At 40.0% G+C, this 22,956-nt stretch overlaps 1 protein-coding gene across 2 annotated transcripts in view; it reads right to left on the bottom strand.

The window, feature by feature from the left end:
- Nucleotides 1-268: 268 nt before the first annotated feature.
- magl (MAX dimerization protein MGA-like) overlaps nt 269-22,956 on the bottom strand; it is a 35,645-nt gene continuing 12,957 nt past the window's right edge. Inside the window, exons 7-22 of one of the 2 annotated variants that reach the window (XM_055016105.1) lie at nt 19,156-19,269; nt 18,582-18,981; nt 17,480-17,687; nt 15,804-16,035; nt 15,375-15,553; nt 14,380-14,650; nt 13,649-13,893; nt 12,391-12,615; nt 11,789-12,050; nt 9,304-9,923; nt 7,548-7,630; nt 7,406-7,451; nt 7,163-7,315; nt 5,476-5,587; nt 2,872-3,609; nt 269-1,988 (exon numbers count right to left, since the gene is read on the bottom strand). In XM_055016105.1, the coding sequence (XP_054872080.1) occupies nt 1,099-1,988; nt 2,872-3,609; nt 5,476-5,587; nt 7,163-7,315; nt 7,406-7,451; nt 7,548-7,630; nt 9,304-9,923; nt 11,789-12,050; nt 12,391-12,615; nt 13,649-13,893; nt 14,380-14,650; nt 15,375-15,553; nt 15,804-16,035; nt 17,480-17,687; nt 18,582-18,981; nt 19,156-19,269 (4,778 nt within the window). In that variant the 3' untranslated portion in view covers nt 269-1,098. The remainder of the gene's footprint in view (nt 1,989-2,871; nt 3,610-5,475; nt 5,588-7,162; nt 7,316-7,405; nt 7,452-7,547; nt 7,631-9,303; nt 9,924-11,788; nt 12,051-12,390; nt 12,616-13,648; nt 13,894-14,379; nt 14,651-15,374; nt 15,554-15,803; nt 16,036-17,479; nt 17,688-18,581; nt 18,982-19,155; nt 19,270-22,956) is intronic. The other variant, XM_055016106.1, reaches the window with a different exon arrangement.

Here is a 22,956-nt window from a genome sequence, read left to right as displayed (position 1 = left end):
TACTGATTTGCAGGGAGTCTTACCTCTAAGGAGGAAGCTGGACCCAACAGAGCCACTGGATCTCCTCACTGTAGGGCTCAAAGGTTCACGTTTTTCCTTTGTCACCAGAAGATATTTCCGTTGGACGAACAACCTTAAAACAGAATTGTTCTGATGTTTCAAAACAAGTCCCAAGCGTTACTTGGCGTTTCATCTATCATTCCACAAAAACAGATAAATTCTGAAGAAAAAAAAACTGAACCCAAAGCAAAATACCTCTCATTCTGAGCTGGGTGCAATAATAAATGTAGTTTTTATTAATTTCAAAGGTCAAAAGATCTCTAGTTGATTTGACTGACATAACAAGAAACCAGTGTTCCAAAGTCATCCATCAAGAAAATGTAATGCAATAAAAAAACAACACAATATTCACAGGGGTTATTTTCAGACATATAATATATGGCAAACAGTTTTTAATCTTGATTGCTTGTGACACATCAGGTTTATATGCATATTACTATTAATCAACTAAAAAACTCAATCAATAATGTATTTATACTATAAAGGCTAACATGGGTGGTTTCTACCAAAACTTTAAAGTGCAACTACAAATGATCTCCACTGAGTTAGTAACAAAACCAAAAACTCCAAAAGATAGTACGGCTCTCAATAAAAAGACACGTGTTAATACATTTTACAGAGTTAAAGCAGTGTGTTCTCTGACATTTAAATTACATTGTTAAGGCTTCACATATCGGATCTGTACAGGTTTAGTTTGCATAAGACAGATCAGTGACAAATGACTGAAAGTAAAATGTATTTTGAATGTTTATAGAAGATTGTAGGAAAAAACTGAACTGATTTTATTCTCATACATTCAGCAGGTCACTTAATGCTATTTCATATTCTTTCCACCAGCCGTTCTCTGCAGTATGAAAGAATTCCACTGAGTTTTGTGCTGACATATTCAGAGAAGAGCTTAACGGCGCCGCTGCTGCTTTGGCGTGTTCAGACAGGCACGTTTGGTGAAGCCTTCAAGGCTGATGCTCAAGCCTCAGAGAGCTGTGAGCTTTCAGTGTGAGACTAACTGAGGTCACTGGTGTTTGAAGCGACGGAGGACTATTCAGATTCGATGTCAGGGTCCAGTTCCTTCTCGATGTCTATCCAGGAGCGTTTCTTTGCGCTGGGGAAGTCTTTCCCTAAAGCGCCTCGTGTTAGCGGCCGCGATCCGTTGACATCTTCCGGCGGTGATGTTGAAGCCGGGCTTTTCTTAGCTTTAGCATCAAGACTTTTAAAGCGTTTCTCGGGGCTGTAATCGCTGGATTTAGATGAACTACTTGCTGCTCGCTTAACTGCAGCTTTAGGACTCTGCAGCTGTGCCGGCTTATTTTTTGGAGGCCTTCCTCTGCCTCGTTTGACCAGCTCCACTGCTTCCCCGACCACCGCCTCTGCTTTCTTCTTCAACTCTTCACTTTGTTTCTCCTCAACCTGCATAGATATTTTTTCTTCGTCGACACTGTCCTTGGCCTTCTCCACCACAGAGCTCGTTTCGGAGTCATCACCGGGGTTAAGACGGGTCTTTCGAGGCCTTCCTCTGTGACGGACCACATTGGCGCTCGGATCAGGCTTGGACTCGGCCGGAGAAGAAACCTGATTCACTTGATAAGAGCTCAGGCGGGCGGCTGCTTCTCGGCGTTTCGCCGCAACTTTTAGATCCACCAAAGGCACAAAAATCGATTTGCTGAGGTTGGCAAGCTTAGCCAGAGGGTGGGCTGCTACGAGGGAACTCTTTGGAGCAACTGAACACTTTGGATCTGAAGATGCAGTCTTGTCCTCTGACACGCGGCTGGTTTCTGAATCTGGAGGTTTGTCAGACGTAGAACTTGTTTTCTCTTGATTCTTGGATGAATTCACGTCAGGGGGCTGAATTACAGCTGGAGAGTTAACGGTACCAGCATCTCCGTCTTGCTTGGCCGTCATGACCATGAGTGTGTAAAAGCCGTTACCAACTGTAAGACAATAAAAGAGATATTTAATGTTAATAAAATAATACATTTAAATGAGAGATCGTTTAAATGGGCTGTATTAACCTTCTGACTGTAAAACTGGCCGACAGGTTTGAAAGAAATACTATCTTTCACCAAAACATCGCAAAAATTACACCATTTATCAAAGCCAGAAAAAGCAAAAACAAAGAAAACTGATCAGATTTCCAAATTTTAATGGCTCATGATCTACTCATCTGCAACATCTAGCTCAGTCGGATTGCAAACTTTCCAAAATGAAGTAATCGTGCATGACATTTGTGACATTTCCATTGTGAAAATCTGCGATATTTCATCAAAATTTATTTTTTCTAAATTTCTCATTTAAATTTCTTTAAAAAACAAAAATTCTGCACTTTTCCCACAACCATGAAGCTATTAGTGGCACCACTGTGACCAAAAAGCACATGACAAAAATTCAGAGACTTTTCAGCTGAACTGGGATGAACTGCAGGCTGTGTATTTTTCATTTGTATGTAAACAAATGAAAAAAGTAAGTAGCGAAAATCTATAGAATGTATTCTGTTTTCTCCCGTATTACTAAAATATGTTAGACCTAGAAAATGTACATGTTGATTCCAGGTTAGTTTTAATGTTTGCAAAAATAAAAATAAATAATTTCAGCAAATCATTTTTTATAGCATTATAACTAAGCCATACTGCACCTAAGACATTTTTGATTTCTTTCGAATTCTAGTTATGATTGTACCGTTTCCATAGCAGTGCAAGACTTTATTATACTGCAGTAAAAAATGAGCCAACAATGAGTAAAAATGTGACATGAGTCACAAAAAAACACCCATAAACTGCTTGGAGTTCAGAGGGTGAGGTGATACGAGGAGCTTACGTGGTTTCAGAGATGAAGGGAGGATGATTCTGCCGTCCTTGGTGCAAAACAGAGGAAGAGGTTGTGGAAGCTGAACTTTGGAGTTGATGCCTAAAGGTGCTGAGGATCCATGCTGGGCTACAGGGACCAGAGGTGTAGCGTTAACTGAGGCAGCTTTAGGCCCTGATTGAGGTTCAGCTTGAGGTTTTGTTGGAGGCTCTGTGACTTTGTCTGGACCCTTTTTTCCCTTCTGTTTGCTTTCTAATGGTATCCGATGTTGACTGATTTGTGTTGAGGCCACAGGTCCACCTTTTTGAGGGGTTTTAACCTCAGACTGGGCTGGAGACGGTGCTGCTGAAGGGGTAAAATGTGGCCTGGGTCTTAGGAAGGGTCTTGCTTGAGGTTTTGGTTGGATGGGCTGAAGCAGGGCTAGCATCTGCTGGACGTTGTGGTCGACTGATGACATGGGCCTGGTGTAGTCGACTGATGACATGGGCCCGGTGTGGTCGACTGATGACATGGGCCTGTTGGGTGGTGTTAGTATCGCTTGGAGTTGGTTGGCCTGAAGTGAAGGCATGTTGTTGGGCAGTATCAGGGGTGTGGTAGGGAGATGAAGCGGTGGAGGATTGGCCTGCAGATAAGCAGCTCTGGACTGTAGCAGCTGGGAAAAGAAAGGCTTCAGTTTCATCGACTTCTCTCTCCTTTTCTGTCTCTCGCAGATGCGCTTCAGCTTGTCTTTAATCTGAGACTCTGACTTCCCTGGAAAGGTCACATTGCAGACAACAAAATATCAGTAAAGGCGGGAAAGACATACAGCAGGTGCACAGACACATCCTCTATTCTATACATGAGCAGGTGAACATTTCTGTTGCTTTTTCAATGTTAAGGTGCTCTGAATTTGATGTTATTCTTTGGCCCTTGTCAGGCACTGCATACGTCACATCACCACTTCATTACTCTGTTTAGGTGAAGGCATCCTGTCATTTAAACATACATTAATTTTAATGTTTCTAAACACCATAATGACGGAAAGCCACACCAACATGGAACATACTAAAGCTAAACTTACAGCAGCTTATTAAACTTTCCCCAGTACTATTAATATAGCTTATTTATGATTTCCGAAACTTTGAAAATTCAGTGATGATAATCTATTACTGTAGCAACATAAAATAAAAATATGTGATGGAGTTCAGGACAATCTGTTCCGGAAATATACCTAAAGCTGATAACCTGTGTCTCTTTTTGGCAGCTCTATTGTCTTAAGTCGCTGTTAAATCCTGATCCATCCTGTCTCCATGTTGGGGATAGTTTATAATTCTAAGCATTTAAAAAAAAGTTGCTCATGTTGGAGATGCTCATGTGAATTCTGCTGCTGTTTTATGCTGGAGGTATTTAATAAACTAAGAGGAAAGACTCCTAAACAACTGGAAGCAACAAACTAAACTTCAACACGTTAGTCAAAACCTGGATTGCAATTATTATCAGTGAGTCTCAACAATGTGACCTGTTACTTTCTGTTTTCATCGCAGTGAATTTGTATTTTTATGAACATTTCAGTTTGTAATAGATAGAGCTGGACCCGAATATCCGAATATTTGGTCGTTGTGGTGGTCCGAATACTAATTTTGAGATCCGAATTCTTGGATCTCTTCTTGCCTGAAAATGCAGATATGTTCATCCTCCTGGCACATAACATGAAGAGTGTGTAGGTAGGCTACTGAAATGTCCTTTCTTGTAAATATATGCCCCTGTTTCAATTGCACAACTTCTCTTGTTTACATTTTATAGAAATGTCTGTTCATGTATATATGTCACTGTTTTGCACTACCTGTCTTATTTGAATATTATGCCTATATGTGTGTGTGTGTGTGTGTTGTATATATATATATTCTAATTCATGAGGTAAATGTGTTATTTTCTAAATTAGTATTTCACTTGTATTTGAGTTTGTTTAAATGCCATTTACTGTGTTAATAAATAAAGAAATGAATAATGTAAATAAATGAATAATATTCTGTCATTACCCCCACCCCGTACAAGGCGAATGTTCCAATATTCGTCATTAATTGGGCCCGAATATATATATCCCGAGCCCAGAAACTGATATTCGGACCAGCCCTAGTAATAGATGCAAAATTTTGTCTGCAAACTGTGCCTTTTGTTGTCTGTGGTGTTTTTAAGACCAATATCGGGGTTGAAATATGGAAAAATCCTTTCCCATAGTGCTACACATAACTCTAAATACACCATAATCTTCAACGTGAAATATCATCCAGTCAGACCGAGTGCTATTGTGATCTTTACAGTGTGTTCCTTCAGACACGAAGCCAACATGTTCAGATGGTGTCAAATGAACAGAAAGAAGTGCAGTTCTGAAAGGGTTTTTTGTTTCCTAAATGGTTAGGCTGCTCGTTATTCAAAACAATACAAGACATAACCAGTCCAAGTGACGACATACAGACATAAATCTGGAGGCAAAACAATCTCTCAATCATTTCATCAGTATGAGAGTGAGAAATTTTACAGATGAGTTTTGTGCCAAATAACCAACTTCAACTGAGTCTCTACGTTGCATTGAAACAGCCAATAAATCAGAGATGTAGCAGCACAGTCTGTACCAACCAGTTAAGGTTGAAAGCATCTTGATATAGTCAGTCTGCATCTTAGTCAGCATCTCCTTCCTCTCCTCCAGACATTTGGAAGTCTTAACCAGAAGTTGGATTTCTTTATTGGCCTGAAAACAAGACAAAGCAGAAAAAAACTGAGTGATGACAGCAACATGGAGCTGTGAATAGAAGCTCAAACACAAACAAGTATGAATACTCCAGTGAGGGCATTTGTAAAACAGATATGAATTTGAGAGTCAGACTCACTTGTTAAATCACTTTTATATAATTAGGTGATTAAAAATGCATGAAAACGTTCTTAAATTTGAGTTATTGATGTGTAAAGCTGCAGCGATTCATCGATTAGTCTTCATCTATAAAAATAATTGGCAACCATTGAATAACTAATTAATAAAAAACTCAAAATTCTCTGATTCCAGCCTCATTTAAGGGAATCTTTTCTGGTTTCTTTCTTCTAGGAGAGTAAATTAAATATCTTTGGTTCATGAACAAAACTACACATTTGAGGACGTCATGTTGGTGTTTTTTCACCATTTTCTGACATTTTTAAACCAAGAAAATAATAAATAAATGAATCAAACATTAAAAGATATCATTAATTAAAGTCCTATTTATGTGTACTGAAGAACATTTCAGCAGCATGTGCAACTAAAAGTGCAAGAGGTGAATAAATTGAACAACATGGCAATGTTGAATTACCTGGCAATGTTCACTGCAGGCCCAATTTGCTTAACAGCACTGAAAAATGTATTTTCTCTTCCAGCTTCTAATTTTGAGTGACAGGTTAATGCATAAGCACAAAATTTTCTTTCGAAGTTTTCGTCACTTCAGTTCGAATAGAGCAAGTCTTTGATGAAGGCAACGTGATTCTGTGGCTCCCACTGTGAATTTCTTGGGTCAACATATAATTGCAGGACTTTTTTTAAACATAGTTGACATTTTTGCTGTTTTCAGGCCTAAAATCAACATGACCACCTATAACCAAACACCACATGGCATTTTTACACAAAGATTCTTCTAAAATATTAGATATAGAACTGAGTAAAACTGAAATTGAAAGTTATTTATAAAGATATTGTAGTAAACCTGTTGACATGCCATAAATCCACACTACTTTATATTAAATAAGTCAGAAAGCCTTGGAGTCTGGCCAGTCTTTTCTTCAGGAGGAAATGACATCATGTGGAGCAGGTCATGTGATCTGGAATTAACACTCTTCCTTGAGAGGTGTTTTTGTAATGGGGAACTTAGTTGAAAGTGATTTCTGGGACACAGATACAATTTGTTATTTTCCATAGAAAATTTGATATATTGTCAAAAAATAAATATCTGTCATGATTATCTCAACTAAATAAAAAACAACACAATCAAAACTATTTCTGAATCAGCTCATCTTATTGTTGTTTAGCTAATTAGAAGGTGGTTGTTATTAAATTTGGACGGTTATTTAGTTGACATTTTAGTGATATCCAGTCATTTTTTATTAATAAGTGATTGTTCCCATAATAAATAATTATGGAATTTGTAAAGAAAAGATCATAATGAACATAAAAAACATTGTTTTTACTTTTAATAAAAATGTATGCAAGATATATCCCATGGACTTCACAAGTCCCTCAATTCTATATTGACCCTCTTGCAGTTTGTGTCTCATTTCAACTAAAGCCGGTTTTGTCACTGACCAGAGAGAGAAGCTGAAGTCTGGGGGCGCAGGGGTCACTCTGAAGGATGATCTGGAGCTTGTCGTACAGGAATCGCAGTTCTGAGCGTCTTTGCTTTTCGAGCACTGAGTGGTGCTTGCGTTTCCTTCTGTTTATAGAGTCTTCATGTTCATCCTGGAACAGACAGTGGAGATGAATACAAAGAATACTGACCACATCAAGATAAAACCAACATATATACACACACTTGTATGATCTACACACCTGGACGGTAACCTCTCTCACTGATCCAAAACCATCACTGGAATCTCTGAATGTAAAAAGGAAATAAAAAGGTTAAGGGTCAAGTCTCCATTTTTCTCACTCAATAGCAGAACATAAACATTTATACATCCTCATGTTTTACCGTGACTCCTGTAAAGACGCCCTCATTTTAGCGATGTTTGTTGCTGCTCTTTCATCCACAGTCTCAATATCCACGAGTCTATCCTGAAAAGAAAAAAAAACCAACATCCAGCCTGAAATTTTTGAAGCTGTGACACTGAGTTTGGTTCCAGGATTAGATGCTGTGGTGGTCCTGTGCAGCAGGTTGGTCTGGGTGCTCACAGCATCTCTAATGCTACACTGATGCTACGATGAACACACTACATCATTCTTGCTGCTTTAGTTCAACAAGTATTCTTCTGCTGGCATTTTGTGTGTCCACTTTTGTCACGGCCATCAGTTGATGCAGATTTTTTCAGAATGTAATTTACATTTTTTATGTTTAAACCAGAGGTGAAACAAGTACCTACAGCTTGTATTTAAATAAAAGTACAAACAGAAGAGTGTGGGATTACTCTGCTCCAAGGAAAAGCTGTGCATTTAATTTTTACTTTAAATGTTCAATATAAGCAGCTTCCTCACAGTCTGCCACATTTTCTGCACCTTCTTCTGCCAACTCTAAAATGTCTGAGTCACAAGTAAAACTCACTAAATGTTCTGCTGTTGCCTGTTCCCCACAACAATAGGAAAATCCACATTTTTTGTGTGTTGTGCAGCTAATGTGGCTGACATTAGCTCTGATCCCAGGTCTACAGGACAGCGGAAGCCGAAGGACATATAGAGATGATGGAAACTTTATTTGAAACCAATGAACAAGGATCGGGTGGGTTACTGTGTTTTCATGTCCCCTTTTGTGCTTCATTACGACTTAAACTCAGCTGCTGTTTACATCTGTTTGCTCACATACTGTGTGTTTTAATACAGCTGAATTCCTGATAAAGCCATTCTGAGCTGCAGATTATTCGGTTTCTGGTGTCAGACAACAGAATTATTATTATGGCGAGCTGCGTTGAAGAACGCGGTGGAGAAAGGATATCTGCCTTTTTTGCACTCTGCAACTGCCAGATGCTTTTATTTTGACAAACACAAAGCGCAGCACTATAGAAAATGTGGCAGGAAGTCATCAAACGCACTTCACACTCACAACACAACAAAACACAAACACTAATAACACTGTAACACTAGCATAAACCACAAAAATGACATTTAAACCCCCAACACCTCAAACTCCCATGGTGCATTGCAGCACAACAGTTTAGTCATAGCGACCGGCTCTGCGATCGCTACATTATTTTAATTATTTTTGCAGTAAAATAAGCATTTTCTAGCCTGAAAAATTGAAAACAACATAAAAAAAATAATAATTAAAACATATTAAAAGAATATTTAATGGAAATAAAATGTGTAGCGTACAGCGCTGGGCTCTGATTGGCTCAGAGACCGAAGCATCAGTCTCCTCTGTCTCTCATGTGTAGCAGCATTCAGCATCTGGCCTTGTCCATTTCACATAGAGATCTGATCGCTGTGCATTGTGTTGCTCTGCAGTGTGTGGGGAGGGTTTATAAAGCCTTCAATTATATATAAATAATAAAATAAATATCAGGTCGCTATTTCTTTTCGTCTATCGCGGGCGGGGGGGGGGGGGGGGGGGGGGGGGTCTGGAACGTAACCTCCGCGATAGAGGAAGAATCACTCTACTTAATAATTAGAAACATTTGTGGTGCTATTAATTTGCTGATATTTCCATGCAACATTATTGCCCAGAGAGAAAGACAAAAGCAGATAGAAAGTCCTGATCAAACAACCAGCTGAAACAAAAACAATCTCCTCAAACTTACGTCTTCGTCTCCACTGCAGTCTGAGGAGTCGGAGCTGAAGTCTTCTGAAACGATATCTATGCTGGACTCCTCCTGTTTAATCGCCTTCCTCCCGTTAGCTTCATCGCTCTCATCCGACGCCTTCTTCTCCTCACAGACCGGCTCAGAGGATCCAGACTCCACTGTTTTGCTGCTCAGTAGCCTCCTCACTTTCTCCCGGGTGTCCAAACCGATTAGCTCGGCTGCCAGGCGACTAAAATTAACGGCGCCCTCTTTCTGTGGCGGGACGTCGCCAGCGTTCGCCGTGTTTGTTGCGCTTTGGGGTTCGGACTGTTGTGAATCAGCTCCGCCAGCTCCGGGCTTCGGGAGCTGGATGAGGGTGAAGCCTCCGGGCAGGATAACTCCGGGAAGCGTCTGGCCTCCACTGCCCTGGTTGGACGGAGGGCAGATCCTGAATGAGTAAGTCCCACTCTGACCCAGGAAACTGGGGCTCTTCAGCGCTGGGGAGACGGTGAGGAAGACGGGTGAAGACGTGGAGCTGGGGACAAACGACTGGACCGGTTTGATGCTGCAGGAGTTCTGTGAAGGTGGCAGCAAACTGACAGATGCCTTCTTCCAAAAGTCTTGCTGGAGTGACTGAACTGAAGAGACAGAAGATGCAGAACAGGACTTTAACCTTTGTGTCGTCCTGTGGGTCAAACTGACCCGTTTTAAAGTTTGAAAATGTGGGAAAAAAATAGGTTTTCACAGTGAAACTTCTGATGTCCACATTTTCAACATTTTTGGGATTTTTTTAAAATGTTTTTTGGTGGGAAAAAAGAAATGTTAAAAATGTTTTTTAAGAACATTCACAAAAAAAATCTACCAAAATCCAGCAAATTTTTCTGGATTTTGGTTGATTTTTTTTGTGTGAATGTTCTTAAAGAAAATATTAGAAGTTTAACTGATATAGATGTAATCACTTTAGATAATTTTATAATATTCATTTTTTTGGGAAGATTTTTACTCATTTTTTGAAATTATTTACAAGAATTTTCTTGCCAAATTTGGAAAAAAAAATGTAAATAAAACTTTGAAGGGAAACTTTTAAGGAATTATTGGAATTTTCTCCCTGAAGGTTTTGCAAATTTTCAGAAATTTGGGGAATTTTTTTGCTGAATTTTTAGAAAATAATTTTTTGGAGCCCGTAAATGAGTACAACAGGTGGGTTGAAACAACCAAATGTTTAATTTATCACAACATTAGTGCTCGATTGTCTTTACATGATTAACAGAGCTTGTTAAAATTTTATATATTTACATTGTTTTTCACTTTCATTGACTTGTTTCTTTTCATCTGCATTAATCCTGATCATAATTACCAAATATTCATTCATTTTTAGGATTTTAACCCTTTAAATGCCAGTTAGTTTACATGATCTGACAGTTGTTTTTTTATGAAATAGACAATAAAAATGAGTGTACATGCCAAGTGGAAAATGATTTTTTGATTACTACAATCTGGTGTGTGTCAGTGATTAACAACAACATACATTCTGATGCTTTTCTTTTTTTTTTACTGCAATGTATCATAATAAAAAAAAACCTCAGACAAAAATGTCCTCATGGGCACAAGGGTTAAAGCCAAATCCTGGAACAGGAATTTTAAGATATTTCTTTTAATTCTCTAATTATGTAAATGAGACCTTTAGGGTTATTGGCGATGCTTAACTTCATGCTGCTGCTTTCTTCTCACTCTGTGTTTAAACCAGTAACTGATACATTAAAAGTGTCTCAGAAATGTGGGCAGGTACAACACAGAAAACAGATATTCATTAAAAGTGTTGCCTAAAGTGTCTCCTGTTTTCTCAGTCATCTCCTTGATGTTGGTACAAGATTTAAAGGCAGAACACTGAGGTGGTCTCAGGTGATTTATGTATTCTGCAGTTGCTTCAGGTGTGTGTGGGTGCTGATTACTATTCTTTGATTCTCTCCCACTATTTCATTTTTAAACTGTGTTTTAGATCTAAAACAAGCTGTTCAGAGGAGCGTTTTAGCTCAGTTTCAGAACTAATCTCTGAGCACACCAACACACAGGTATATCACATAACCCTTTAGTCTGCAGGGCTACAGGTAGAGGTGCAAACATACAGCAAGGAGTCGATCACTTAGTTGTAACAGATATTACAGAGGAATAACTGCAGGATATTAAAGTATAAGTAAACAGTGTAATAAATAATAATAACTGCTTACAACATAAACTTTTATTGGGCTTAGGTTTGTACAATTACTGATAAGGAAAAAATGTTTTGACCAGCCTAATCTTGATCTTTGAAATCGGATCAGAACATCCCTAAATTGGTCTGTTTTTATATTTGCAGAGCAGATCTGTGCTGCTTTCACAGCTGGTGTATCTGGTTTCATCTGGAAGTACGGTGAAGCAGCAGCTGCTCTGAGAACATCTGCATGTGTGCTAGTGTGGATGTTGCTTTAGAATTGGTGGACGTTAGTACTGCAGATAATCTTACCTGGAGGTTGTACTGTTATCTTCAGATCTGTAGTTTTCCTGGCAGTGATACGTGGAGGGACAATTGAACCTGCAGCTTTCACGTGAGGAGCTCCAGGGAGGTCGTTTCTTTGCGAAGAGTTCGGTTTCTGAGAGTTTTTATGAGAAGAGTCACCTGAAGTATGTAGTCGGCCTGTGACGTAAGCTGCAAGGCGGTTGGCTGGATGCAGAGATCCCATGTTTCCAAGCAACAGTCTGGCGTGATTGTAGGATTTACCATTAACCTGTAAAAGGAAGAAATATGTCGCTGGGTCAATATATAATTGTGGGACTTTTTGGAACATAGTTGACAGGTATAATTCACATTTTTGCTGTTTTCAGGCCTAAAATCAACATGGCCGCCTATAACCAAACACCACATGGTATTTTAACACAAAGATTCTTCTAAATATTATATATACAATTGAGTGAAATTGAAAGTTATTTATAAAGATATTGTAGTAAACCTGTTGACATGCCATAAATCCACACTTGACTCACACACTACTTTATATTAAATAACTCAGAAAGCCTTGGAGTCTTGCCAGACACCTGATTAAAACTGTCACTTTGCTAAGCCCTCACCTGTATGAGTCCTTGTGCTTGACACCCAGCAGGTTTCCTTCTCGCTCTCAGTCTGCCAGCTGGAATCACTCCACTCAGGAAAGGTGTGACTCCAAACCGGATTCTTGGTTCGTCTATTTGTTCATCTTCCTCCTCTGGATCCATGTCCTCATCAGAGCTTTGATCGCTGTCATCAAGTTCATCCTCATCGTAATCACTGGCCTTGGACGGTTTACTGATGAGCACCTGGAGGAATGCAGAGAGCAGCAGGTGATTTTGGTCCGGAGAAAGAAGCATGGACAGAATTTCAACACAAAGAAGCATACCAAAAGAAATGAAAAGATCGTAACGAGTACGTGATACTCCTCTATGAACCCAAAACCCACCGGTGTGCGTGAAAAGCATGTTATTTCAGAAAATATAAATATCTTTTAATTACCAAAATTGCAAGAGTTGTTGGGTTTTAACTTTATCGTGGTCTGTCAACATGTGTGATATGTTCGATCTGGAAAATGAACCAATAAGGTAAACACTGTGAAATTTCATCACAATCATTCTATTAGACATCTAATTTCAATTAAAAACATGCCAAACATCAAATGTTTGCACAAGATTCCACACAAAAACTACCAAAAAATCTGTGCTTCTCCGAGCAGAGTAGACAAGAGATTTAGATGAAAATAAAAAAAATGCTTGATCACTAAAATAAATGCAGCATGGCCCAAAAAGGGTAAACATAGCAGCAAGTTGTTGGAAAATACATCCAGCATGGTGAAACATCTTTCTATAGTTGATGAGCAGAGTAGCGTAACAATGCCTAGTTTGCAGAGGTTTAAAACTGGAAATACGTAAATATCTATAACATGTGGAGCCTGAGTTGTTGAAAGATACATTCAGCATGGTGAAACATGCTTTATGAGTTGATGTGCAGGGTAGCTTGAGTTTCGAGTGGTTGTAAATGTAAATAATGTAATATCTACAGCATGTGGAGCCTCATTTTTTCCAGTATTGGTAACACTTGTGAGAACTTGGAAAATGCTGTACATGTTGACTCCATTTTTTTCTAATTTTGTAAGCCGAATCGAAGAAATTCAACTTTTGTTAATTTCCTTTTTTCATATGATTTATGTTTTTTTAACTGTATCACTCTGCACAGAAGACATTTCTGAGTTGTCTCCGCTTTTTCATGGTCGTTCAGTTTCCATAGAGGAGAAGGACTTTATATTGCAGTGAAGCGGCGAGTGAAAATGCACCAGGGGCATGAACCTATGAGACCCACCCTGTAGGTGACGATGGAGCCGCTGGGCTTCTTCATGAAGATCTTGGCGACTGGACTGATGCAGTACGGTCCGATGTAGAACCGCTGAGAGAGTTGGTTCTGATTCATGCGTTCACATAAGGCCTCCAGCACCATCGTTCGGTCCTTCTTCCACTGACACGCTGACTGGATCTGGATCTGCTTCTTTGCTTCCGATTCACCGGATGTGTTGGATGTTTCCTGAGATGTTTTTTCAGCTGGGGTTCCTGAGGAAACATGCACAACAACAAACACCTTTAATGTCAGACTTAACCACAAGAAAGCATTCAAGGAAATACAGGTTAGTTCCTGAGGCAGGTAAAACATCTACAGCTGCAGAAGCTCTTTCTGTGAAGGCCAGTAAGATGTGGAACAGTCTTCCACTCTCCATAAGAGAGTGTCTCACGTTACCAACTTTCAAAACTCACCTTAAACAGCGGCTGAAAGTCAAACAGTCTTGTGACCACTGACCTGTAACTTCTTTGTGTATTTTGTGCAATGTCCTTTTATCATCATCTATTGTCCTTTTTTGTGACCTACTGTCCTATGTTTCACTGTTATGTTTTCTTTACCTGCCTGGGAACTGTGAATGTAAATTAGCATTGTTGCTATAATCCGGCATACTTGCATCTATTGCTGTCTAAACAGACGTTCATTAATGTGCACTATCCCTATCAAATAAAAAAAGAAATACAATCATTATATATTTTTACCTGCTTTTTTGACACTCGTTAGGCTGCTTTTCTGCGGGTTGTCAGCACTATTCTGCGGTTCGGCTGCAGTATTTGGTGGTGCAGCACCGGTAGCAGCAGAACCAGCAGTAGCAGCAGTAGTAATAGTAGTAATAGTAGTTGTAACATCAGCAGGGATCTTCAGCTCGAGGCTGACTTCAGGAGGAGGTTTGCTGTTGAACGCTCGGACACGTGCACACGTCATCATGCTCTCCAGATATTTATACACTGGATCCTTCTCCTCCTCACTTATCTGCAGTTGGTGGCAGTGGAACAAATGGTAAACAAATGCATTAGAACAAGAGATTTTTGACAATTTCTACTGAACACTAGTAAATACTAATATAGACTGAAAGGCTGCAGAGCAAAAAACCTAAAGAACCGACTACTTTAACTTTAATTAATAATCGCTTTTTCATTTCAGTAATGTTCAAGAAAAAAAGTATGAGTAAAAAATCTATAGAAAAATTATAATAATTAGTATTTCATGTTTACTTTGTCCAAAAGCAAACTTTGAACTAAACTTTAAAGATAAACTCACCTCTCCTGTACATATATTTTATATATTTTATATTGTATCTGCTTCTAAATATCCACATATCACTGCACTCGTACCACTCTGTCCATGCTGTTCATTGTGTTTATATTGTAATACAACTTCTGGTTAGATGCTAAACTGCATTTCATGCCTTGGTATTTGTCTTCTGTCCACTGACTATAAAGCTGAATTTAATCTAAAACTAGACATTTGAAGATGGAATCAATATTGTCTGACATTCAATAAATTAACCAATCAGTTGAAAACATAAATTAAAAATAATCATTAGCTGCAAGTAGGTTTTTCATATCAGATTTTCACCACATGGCTATTGTCCCTTAAGAATTCAACATAATGGTATTCTCGTTTTTTTTTATGTAAAAAAAAATATGTATACGAGTGAAACAGTTATCAGTCAAAGCCATTTTAACGGTCTTACTGGTGGTGCTGGTCGAGCTGGAACGATGCGTTTTGGGACCTTCATTTGGGCCGCACAGAGCGGAGAACTCGTAGGAGAGTAAAGCGGCTCTGGATCCTCACTGTGAACTTTGCGGTTCCACAGTTTTCTGACCTGGGAACCTGTGTGAACCCGGACCACATGCTCCATGTTAGTCGTAGCTGTGGAGGGAGGAAAGCCTCTCATTAACACTTAATTACTGACAGTTTAGACCAAACTGAGCAGGAAAAAGTTATAAAACAAACGGCAAATCTTACAAAGGAATGACTTTCTATCATTTACGTGTGTGAGAGCAGTGATAGATGATCTAATCCAGGTAAAATGTATGTAAGAAAAGAAATGCTGTGAAAATATAAAGCATTACGGCAGAGATACAGCAGTAAGGATGATGCTAGAGTAACTTGATCTTACAGTTAACAAGGTTGGTTTGTGGTTCACTCCCCGTCGCCTGCTTAGTAATCTGGTGTTTGAAGCAGACGCAGTCAAACATGCATTCAGGCCGTCTGCAGTGCAGCGGACCTCTGAATGGATGTCGTAGACTGGAACACACACAACCAAGTCTGCAGAACGCCTGACCACACTCAGGTCCAGCAGGTTTAGTATTTGGAAAAGGGACGACTTTCAAGACCTGACAGGTCGTCATCTGGTGAAAAGGAAAGCAGAGAATGAATCAGCATCAACCTGAAATACAAACGTGAGTTTTCTTGCTATGGAACATGACTGTTTATGTGTCCACTAGCCAAGTAGTGATTTGTATAGGGACTGACCAATATCGATTATTGATAATGGAAAAAGGTCGATAACCAATATCTGGAACAGACATGCATTAAAAGTTATTTATTAACAGCATGTGATAGTAGTAAACCTGTCATTCATACAGTCAAGCCTGAAATTATTCATACCCCTAGCAAATTTTGACTTAAAGTTACTTTTAAATGTAAATAAAAGCTGAGAAATTATTCTTTCCACAATGATGCCTCTTGTACATCATCTTATTTTCTTTTGGGAAACGCCTGTGTCATTTCCAATCAAAAAAAATTTGCTGGTTGAACAAAAGCAATTTAAGTTAAAATTTGTTTGGTTTGTGAATAATTTCGGGCTTGACTGTAACTAAGCTTCTTTATGTCTAATGATTATTGTACCTGACTGTGTACAGCAGAAACAGGAGTGATGACATTTAAGCATCACGCGATGCTGCAATACACTCCTGGTAACTGATCCATCAATTGATTGGGATCAATAACAGTCTGTATCCAACATTTACAACTGCTGTTCTTTTCTATTTTCTTCAGCTTACTGACTTACTGTCAGAAACATTAGTGTTTATCTCTTTTATTTATAACTTAAGTTGAAGTAATTTTCTTATTTTGCACAGACAATGATTACATTTGGAAAGCCTTGTTGCATTTGAGAATGCATCCAATGGGGTATAACAATAAAATTAGGCATTGTGTGTTTATTCCACAACAGGAGATATGTGATGTTACCTAAAGTTAGTTAAACAGCCCACATATATTGGCATCGGTTGATGTTGGAATTGGAAATTGAGAGTTGGACAATATCTGCATATCAGTTATTGGCAAAAAAACAATATTGGACATCCTTATCTGTAGGTAATTCATCCGTACTGCTCTGCTCTGCAAATGTGCTCATCTGTCTCTCTGTGTAAACAATGACTTTCATAGGTTGGCTGTTACTTACGTGTGACACTCAACCAATCAGATTTTCAGACACTGTTTGAGACTAGAGTGACTACAGAGAGACAGAGCTGCCTACATCAGAGCCAGAGGTGTGCATTTAAATTATTTAGTATTTATTACTTATTGATTTATTTAATAAAATAAAAATAATGATACAAAAATGCTAAAAATGCCAATATCAACTGCAGAAATCAGTTGGGCCAATAATAGGTCGACTCCTAGTTCTCTACACCTTTTAAATCTTACAGCATAAAAACAAAGGTTACTGTCACAGGTTAAGTCAGCACTGAAGAATGACAACGATGCAGGCAACCCGACATGAACCTTTAATGATCCTCCTGCACACACCCTGCTTAATGGAGTTCACCTGTACAGCACGCTGCATACCTGTTTAGTCAGCATGACAGACAGAGCCATAGACAGCCTATCTGCAGTCAGCTGTGTTCTGCCAACGCCCTCTTTCATCGCCCTCATCTCCATCTTCAGCAGTTTGAGCTGGCACTTGGTGAGGCCTGAAGATTTGTGGTTCGTACTGTGGCTCACACCGAAGCTCATCGCTGGTTTCTGGACGTACCTCGAGGAGAGAACAGGTGATCTGGAGGAGCAAGAAGGAATAAGCAGATTAAATTTCTGCTAAATAAATTGTTGGTATCATGTAACTTACTGACAGAAACATTACAGTTGTAGATTTTAAACAACCAAAGTCAGAGTATAATTTTAGGGCAAATATGTCCAAAATGCTCCACTGGTGCTGCATTTAGGTCGGTTGTGTTGCTATAAAACTTTGGTAGGATTAAGAAAACATGTTTAATACAACAGGACTTACTTCTCCAGACTTTCTTTGTGCTAAGTGGCTCAACAAAACCTCAAACGGAGATAATGGGTTTTTCAAAAGTAGTCACTCAAGTGTCAAGATGCATTTCAATGCCAGGTGTGACCTGATGAAAATAAACTTTTGTTGCCGAAGGTTACTCATTGCGCAACTGTCAGTTTAAATTTGGGAATATTTTTTAAGGTGGAAATGTCAAAAGATAGCATAGGGTTTAAATGGTTCTGTTTAATCTAGAGCTGAAACGATTCCTCAAGTTATTTGAGTAATTTCGCGAATTTCGCTGGATTTTGGTTGATTTTTTGTAAATGTTCTCAAGAAACGTTTTTTTTCCACCAAAAATGTTCTAATATATATTCCAAAAATGTTGAAAATGAGGACATCAGAAGTTTCACTGTGAAATTTCCCCCCCCCCACATTTTCAAACTTTAAACCGGATCATCAGGACGACACGAGGGTTAAGGTATTTTCCCATTTTTTTTAATGCGCTGCATGTTTTGCTGACCACGTCTTTTAATGTTGACTTTTAAGCCGGTATTACCAACAAAAAATTCGTTTTGTCACTGGAGAAAACTAACTGCACAATGACAATAAAGATTCTTGATCTTGATCTAAATGTTGAAAACCTTCAAAAATGACAAATGATAAAACCATCCCTACCCCTGTGAGACCTCGGCAGTGCAGCTGGATCCAGAAGCAGCAGCTGGCTGAGTGTCTGATGAAGCGGTCTGAGGTTGGGACTCGGCTTCTGCTTCTTTGGGGGTTTCAGGACTTGTCAGAAGAGGAGGAGGTGACGTCAGGGCAGAGTACAGGAGGGGTTTATGGGACAGAGGACAAGGTCTGATGGCCCTCACTGGGAGTCTGGAGGCAGCGTTTTGCTGCTTGAGGACGCTGTCCAGAGTCTTGACATAGCTGGAGCTTTTAGCCGGCAGCTGATAGGCCACCGAGCCCTCCGGGTCGGTGGAGAAGGCGGCGGCTCGCTCGCTGATCTGCTGAGCTTCGTTTTCCAAGTACTCGTCCAACATGTTGCTGCAGAAGGCGGACAAGTTCTTTTGTAATGCTGTTGGAGGGAAAGAATAAAGAGACTTTAATTTATCTGGGAAGAATAATGAATCAGGCACTCAATGCATTCAACCGGTTGCAGTTTAGTTAATCTTTTGGTGATTAGAGCCACTCTGCTTCATTTACTGCATGATAAAAAGGGAAGCTGCATCAAGACAAGCTAAAACCTCACCTTCACTGTTAGAGGGAGACGTCTCTTTGCTTCTTATGAATTTGTTCTTCCATCCTTTTATTTTTGTCACGTCGCTCGTCTTTCCTGTTCGGGAGATGAAGGTTAATCCTTCATCTGTGAAGGAAACACACAGTGTTGGGCCTTCAGTTAAAGAGAGCAGCACACAAACACACAAAAAGCTTCACATTGTCTGATGTGATGGCTGTGCCCACAGCCACACAAAAGGTTGGAGCATTTACACGCTCAAACACCATCACCACATGTTTAGTTACTTAAATTACAACACACAGTTTGTTTAGTTTAAAACTGGTTCATTAGCTTCTTGACAACACGCTGTTTTCTGGACGGAGCGCACATTTGGTTAATACTGTTCGTCATTTTGTGATATTTGTTTCTCCTTTCTTTGAGTTACCTGGCTGCTGTGAAGCATTTCCTACTTGGAGACAAACAAAAGATGGGTCTGAGGGCGGAGCAGGGCTTTATGCTGGAGGCCCTCCCACGGACCAGACCAACAGCTCTTACATCATGGGGGGGATCAAGGTTTCACTAGGGCTGGGCGATAAATCGATTTTATCGATTAATTCCTGTTTGTACTTAATGTCGATTTGTTTTAATGAAAATCGATTTTCTCATCGACATCCGCCACCAACGCCTGCCTGCTGGGCTCCCGTAGTTCAGCGTACGCGCCCCTCCCCCCCGCGCTTGATACACAAACAACATGGCGGCGAGCGGCGCAGATCTAAAGGCGCGTGTCCACTAGATGCTATTTTCCCGCACGGCAACGCACCGCATCTGAAAATCGCACGGACGGCGGACGATCACTAGCGGACCACAACATGGTCACATGACAGCGCTAAGCAACAGCAGGCCGCTACGTGGTCACGTGACCGAGCTTTCAGCTGGACAGTCCTGCAGACAAGTCGGATAAACACAGCGGCTCGGCCGCAAACTTTCCCTTTTATTTCAAAAACACGTCACCGAAAAGTATTTCTGAAAGCATTTGAGGCAGAAATAATCTGTGCAGCAGCTGAATCTGTCCTGGTTTTATGTCACTGACGCCTAGTTTAGATGTTTGAGGACACCACATCCAATTTGCATAAAGCAGAAGTAAGTCTACTTTATGCAAATGAGTTGCAGCCCTCTCCGGGTAAACACACCGGATCGCAGCGGGAAACGCACCGCAACGGGAAACGCACCGCAACCGGACCAGCATGCCACATGCGGCGCATTTCCAGCTGCGATCCAGTGTGTTTACCTGGAGAGGGCTGCAGCTCATTTGCATAGAGTAGACTGGACTCCAGCGTGCGGAGATGAGGTAGGGGGTAAAAAAAAATCTGATAAATCGTGAATCGGGATTTTTTGTGAAAAAAATCAGATTTTTTTTTTTAGGCCATATCGCCCAGCCCTAGGTTTCACTGTGTTAAGGCCACTACACACTGTGTGATTTTCAGCCATCGCAGACGAAAGATAACAATCATGAGAGAATTGTGGCGATATCTTTGGTCTTGGCTCTAAATCAGTGGTCCTACGTCACACCATGAGACAGGTTCGAGGACAGCCGTTGTCATGGTCTTACGACCAAAGACAAGCTGCGACAAAATTCTGAGAGTGTCAGAAATTTGGAGTGATTGTTTGACAGCGTGACTGCTGCTGTGACCTACGACAACTAACTAACCCTATGAAATGACGAAGGGACGAGTCGAATACCAATCGCGCGACATCGTCCAAATATTTGGATCTCAAATATTCAGACACCAACGTAACGACCGAATATCCGGATATTCAGGTCCAGCCCTAGTAGAGTTATAGTTTGCTAACCTCTTTTAAAGGACCGTATAACTTTAATGTCATTACCTTCAGTCATTTGTTTTGTTAAAGCAATTTTTTTTCCAACTTCAAACCTGTGTTTTAGTGCTTGATTGCTTGATCCACGATATCTGAATTTAATTTCCATTTTACTTTCTTTATTGAAGAGAAAATGACCTTCTTTTAAAGCAAACACATTCTGCACATTTATGGGGTTTTAATTATATTTTTGGGGTCTATGAAAATATGTTCATTAGTTTTAATGTGCAAAACAACAAATTTTTCCTCATATTGTGCAATACTGCAGTATCTCTTCTTACCATCAGTCAGAAACACTCAGTTTACCTCCTGTCTCTTTAAAACCCTTCCTGAAACACCCAATCTGTTCTGATTGTCATTGAATTATACCAAACTATTAACTGATTCATCGATCTTATCGCCCAAGCTGCACCAATATTCCTAAAAGAACTAAATAAAGTAACTGAAACAAATATAAAGAAAAATAAAGTAATAAAAATGAAGAAACTGAAAAATGTTATCACTGCCCTGGCTTTGGAATGTTATCAGGATGCTTCAGGAGCGATAAGTTCTGTTTGGATACCGTCACCTAGGCCGCTGGTCGGCAGGAGTTCAGAAAAGACAGCACAAAAAACAGCAAAACTGCCACCAAGGAAATGTCATAGCGATCCACCTAACCATTTCAGAGCTATTTCTGGACCATACTGCTAAACTAAGATCCCTTGTTTCTTCCATTTTAACGTCATCAAGGCTTTAATGTGACACCACTGACAAACTACATGAGACTTGCAGGAAGGAGGTAATTTACCGCACTAATACAGGAGACTACCTGCAAATGTGTCGTCTAAATTTAGAAAGAGAGGGATAATTCCACTGAGAAAGAGGGAGCAATAAAACTGAAGTATGTTGCTATGGTTAACCAGTCTCCATTACAGAAATACTGGGTGTAATCACACTGATCCACCATCACTCTCACTTTGATCACAGCTGATTTTTAACATCTGACTCTGAACACAATCCTACACAAGGAACCACCCAGGTTTTATTCATAATACAGGTCAAACCTCATGCCTCATCTTCCAACAGGTGATAAATTTTAAGCATGTTGAAACCCACAGTAGGTTTTATATATTCTGTTTTCATTAATGGGGCGGCATGGCTGAGTGGGTAGAGTGGCCGTCTTGTAACCGGAGGGTTGCCGGTTCGATCCCTGGCCTGGTAAGCTCATCTCGAGGTGTCCATGCAAGACACCGAACCCCTAACTGCTCCTGATGGGTCGTGGTTAGTGCCTTGCATGGCGGCTTCCGCCATCAGTGTGTGTGAATGTGACGTATAATGTAAAGCGCTATGGGTATAGTTTCAGGTACAGTAAAGCGCTATATAAATACAGACCATTTACCATTCATTAGCTCCATAGCTGTGTTAGTACTGGACCTCGTTATCATTCTGCTGTTTTGTACTTCTAAATTGCTGTTAGTAATTTAACTGTATTGGCAATACAGAACCCAAAAAGGCAGAAGATGAAGGACATGCATGTCAGAACATGTTTTGTAGATCAGCTGTAGTACCTGGTTGAGCCAACAGGCGGAGTTTCTTACTGACTAACACTGTACAGGTCCTCGGTTTTCTACGTCATCGACCTATGGCATTTCGTCGTTATGTCAGAACTTATGTGGAACTAGCTGACGAGCGGAGCGGACAAATACATCACCATGTGGAGCTACAAGACTGGTTGTACGCCACTTTGGATTGCGCTACATTCGCTAACTTTTTGCCCCTCATTATGGCTCCCAAACGTATATCAGACTTTTCTGATGGCAGTGCTTCGAAGAAAAGGAAAACCATCTCCGTGGAAGTGAAATTAGAATAAAACGCTTGGAACAGAGTGAAACACCGACGAACATCAGTCAAGTTGTAAAACTAGTGCAACATACTGTAGCGACCCTCTGTGATGAATGAGTGAGACTTTATCTGGTT

This window comes from Amphiprion ocellaris, chromosome 12 (genome assembly GCF_022539595.1).
Source record: "Amphiprion ocellaris isolate individual 3 ecotype Okinawa chromosome 12, ASM2253959v1, whole genome shotgun sequence".
Classification (NCBI taxonomy): Eukaryota; Metazoa; Chordata; class Actinopteri; family Pomacentridae; genus Amphiprion; species Amphiprion ocellaris.
This window is presented reverse-complemented; position numbering and strand designations above follow the sequence as displayed.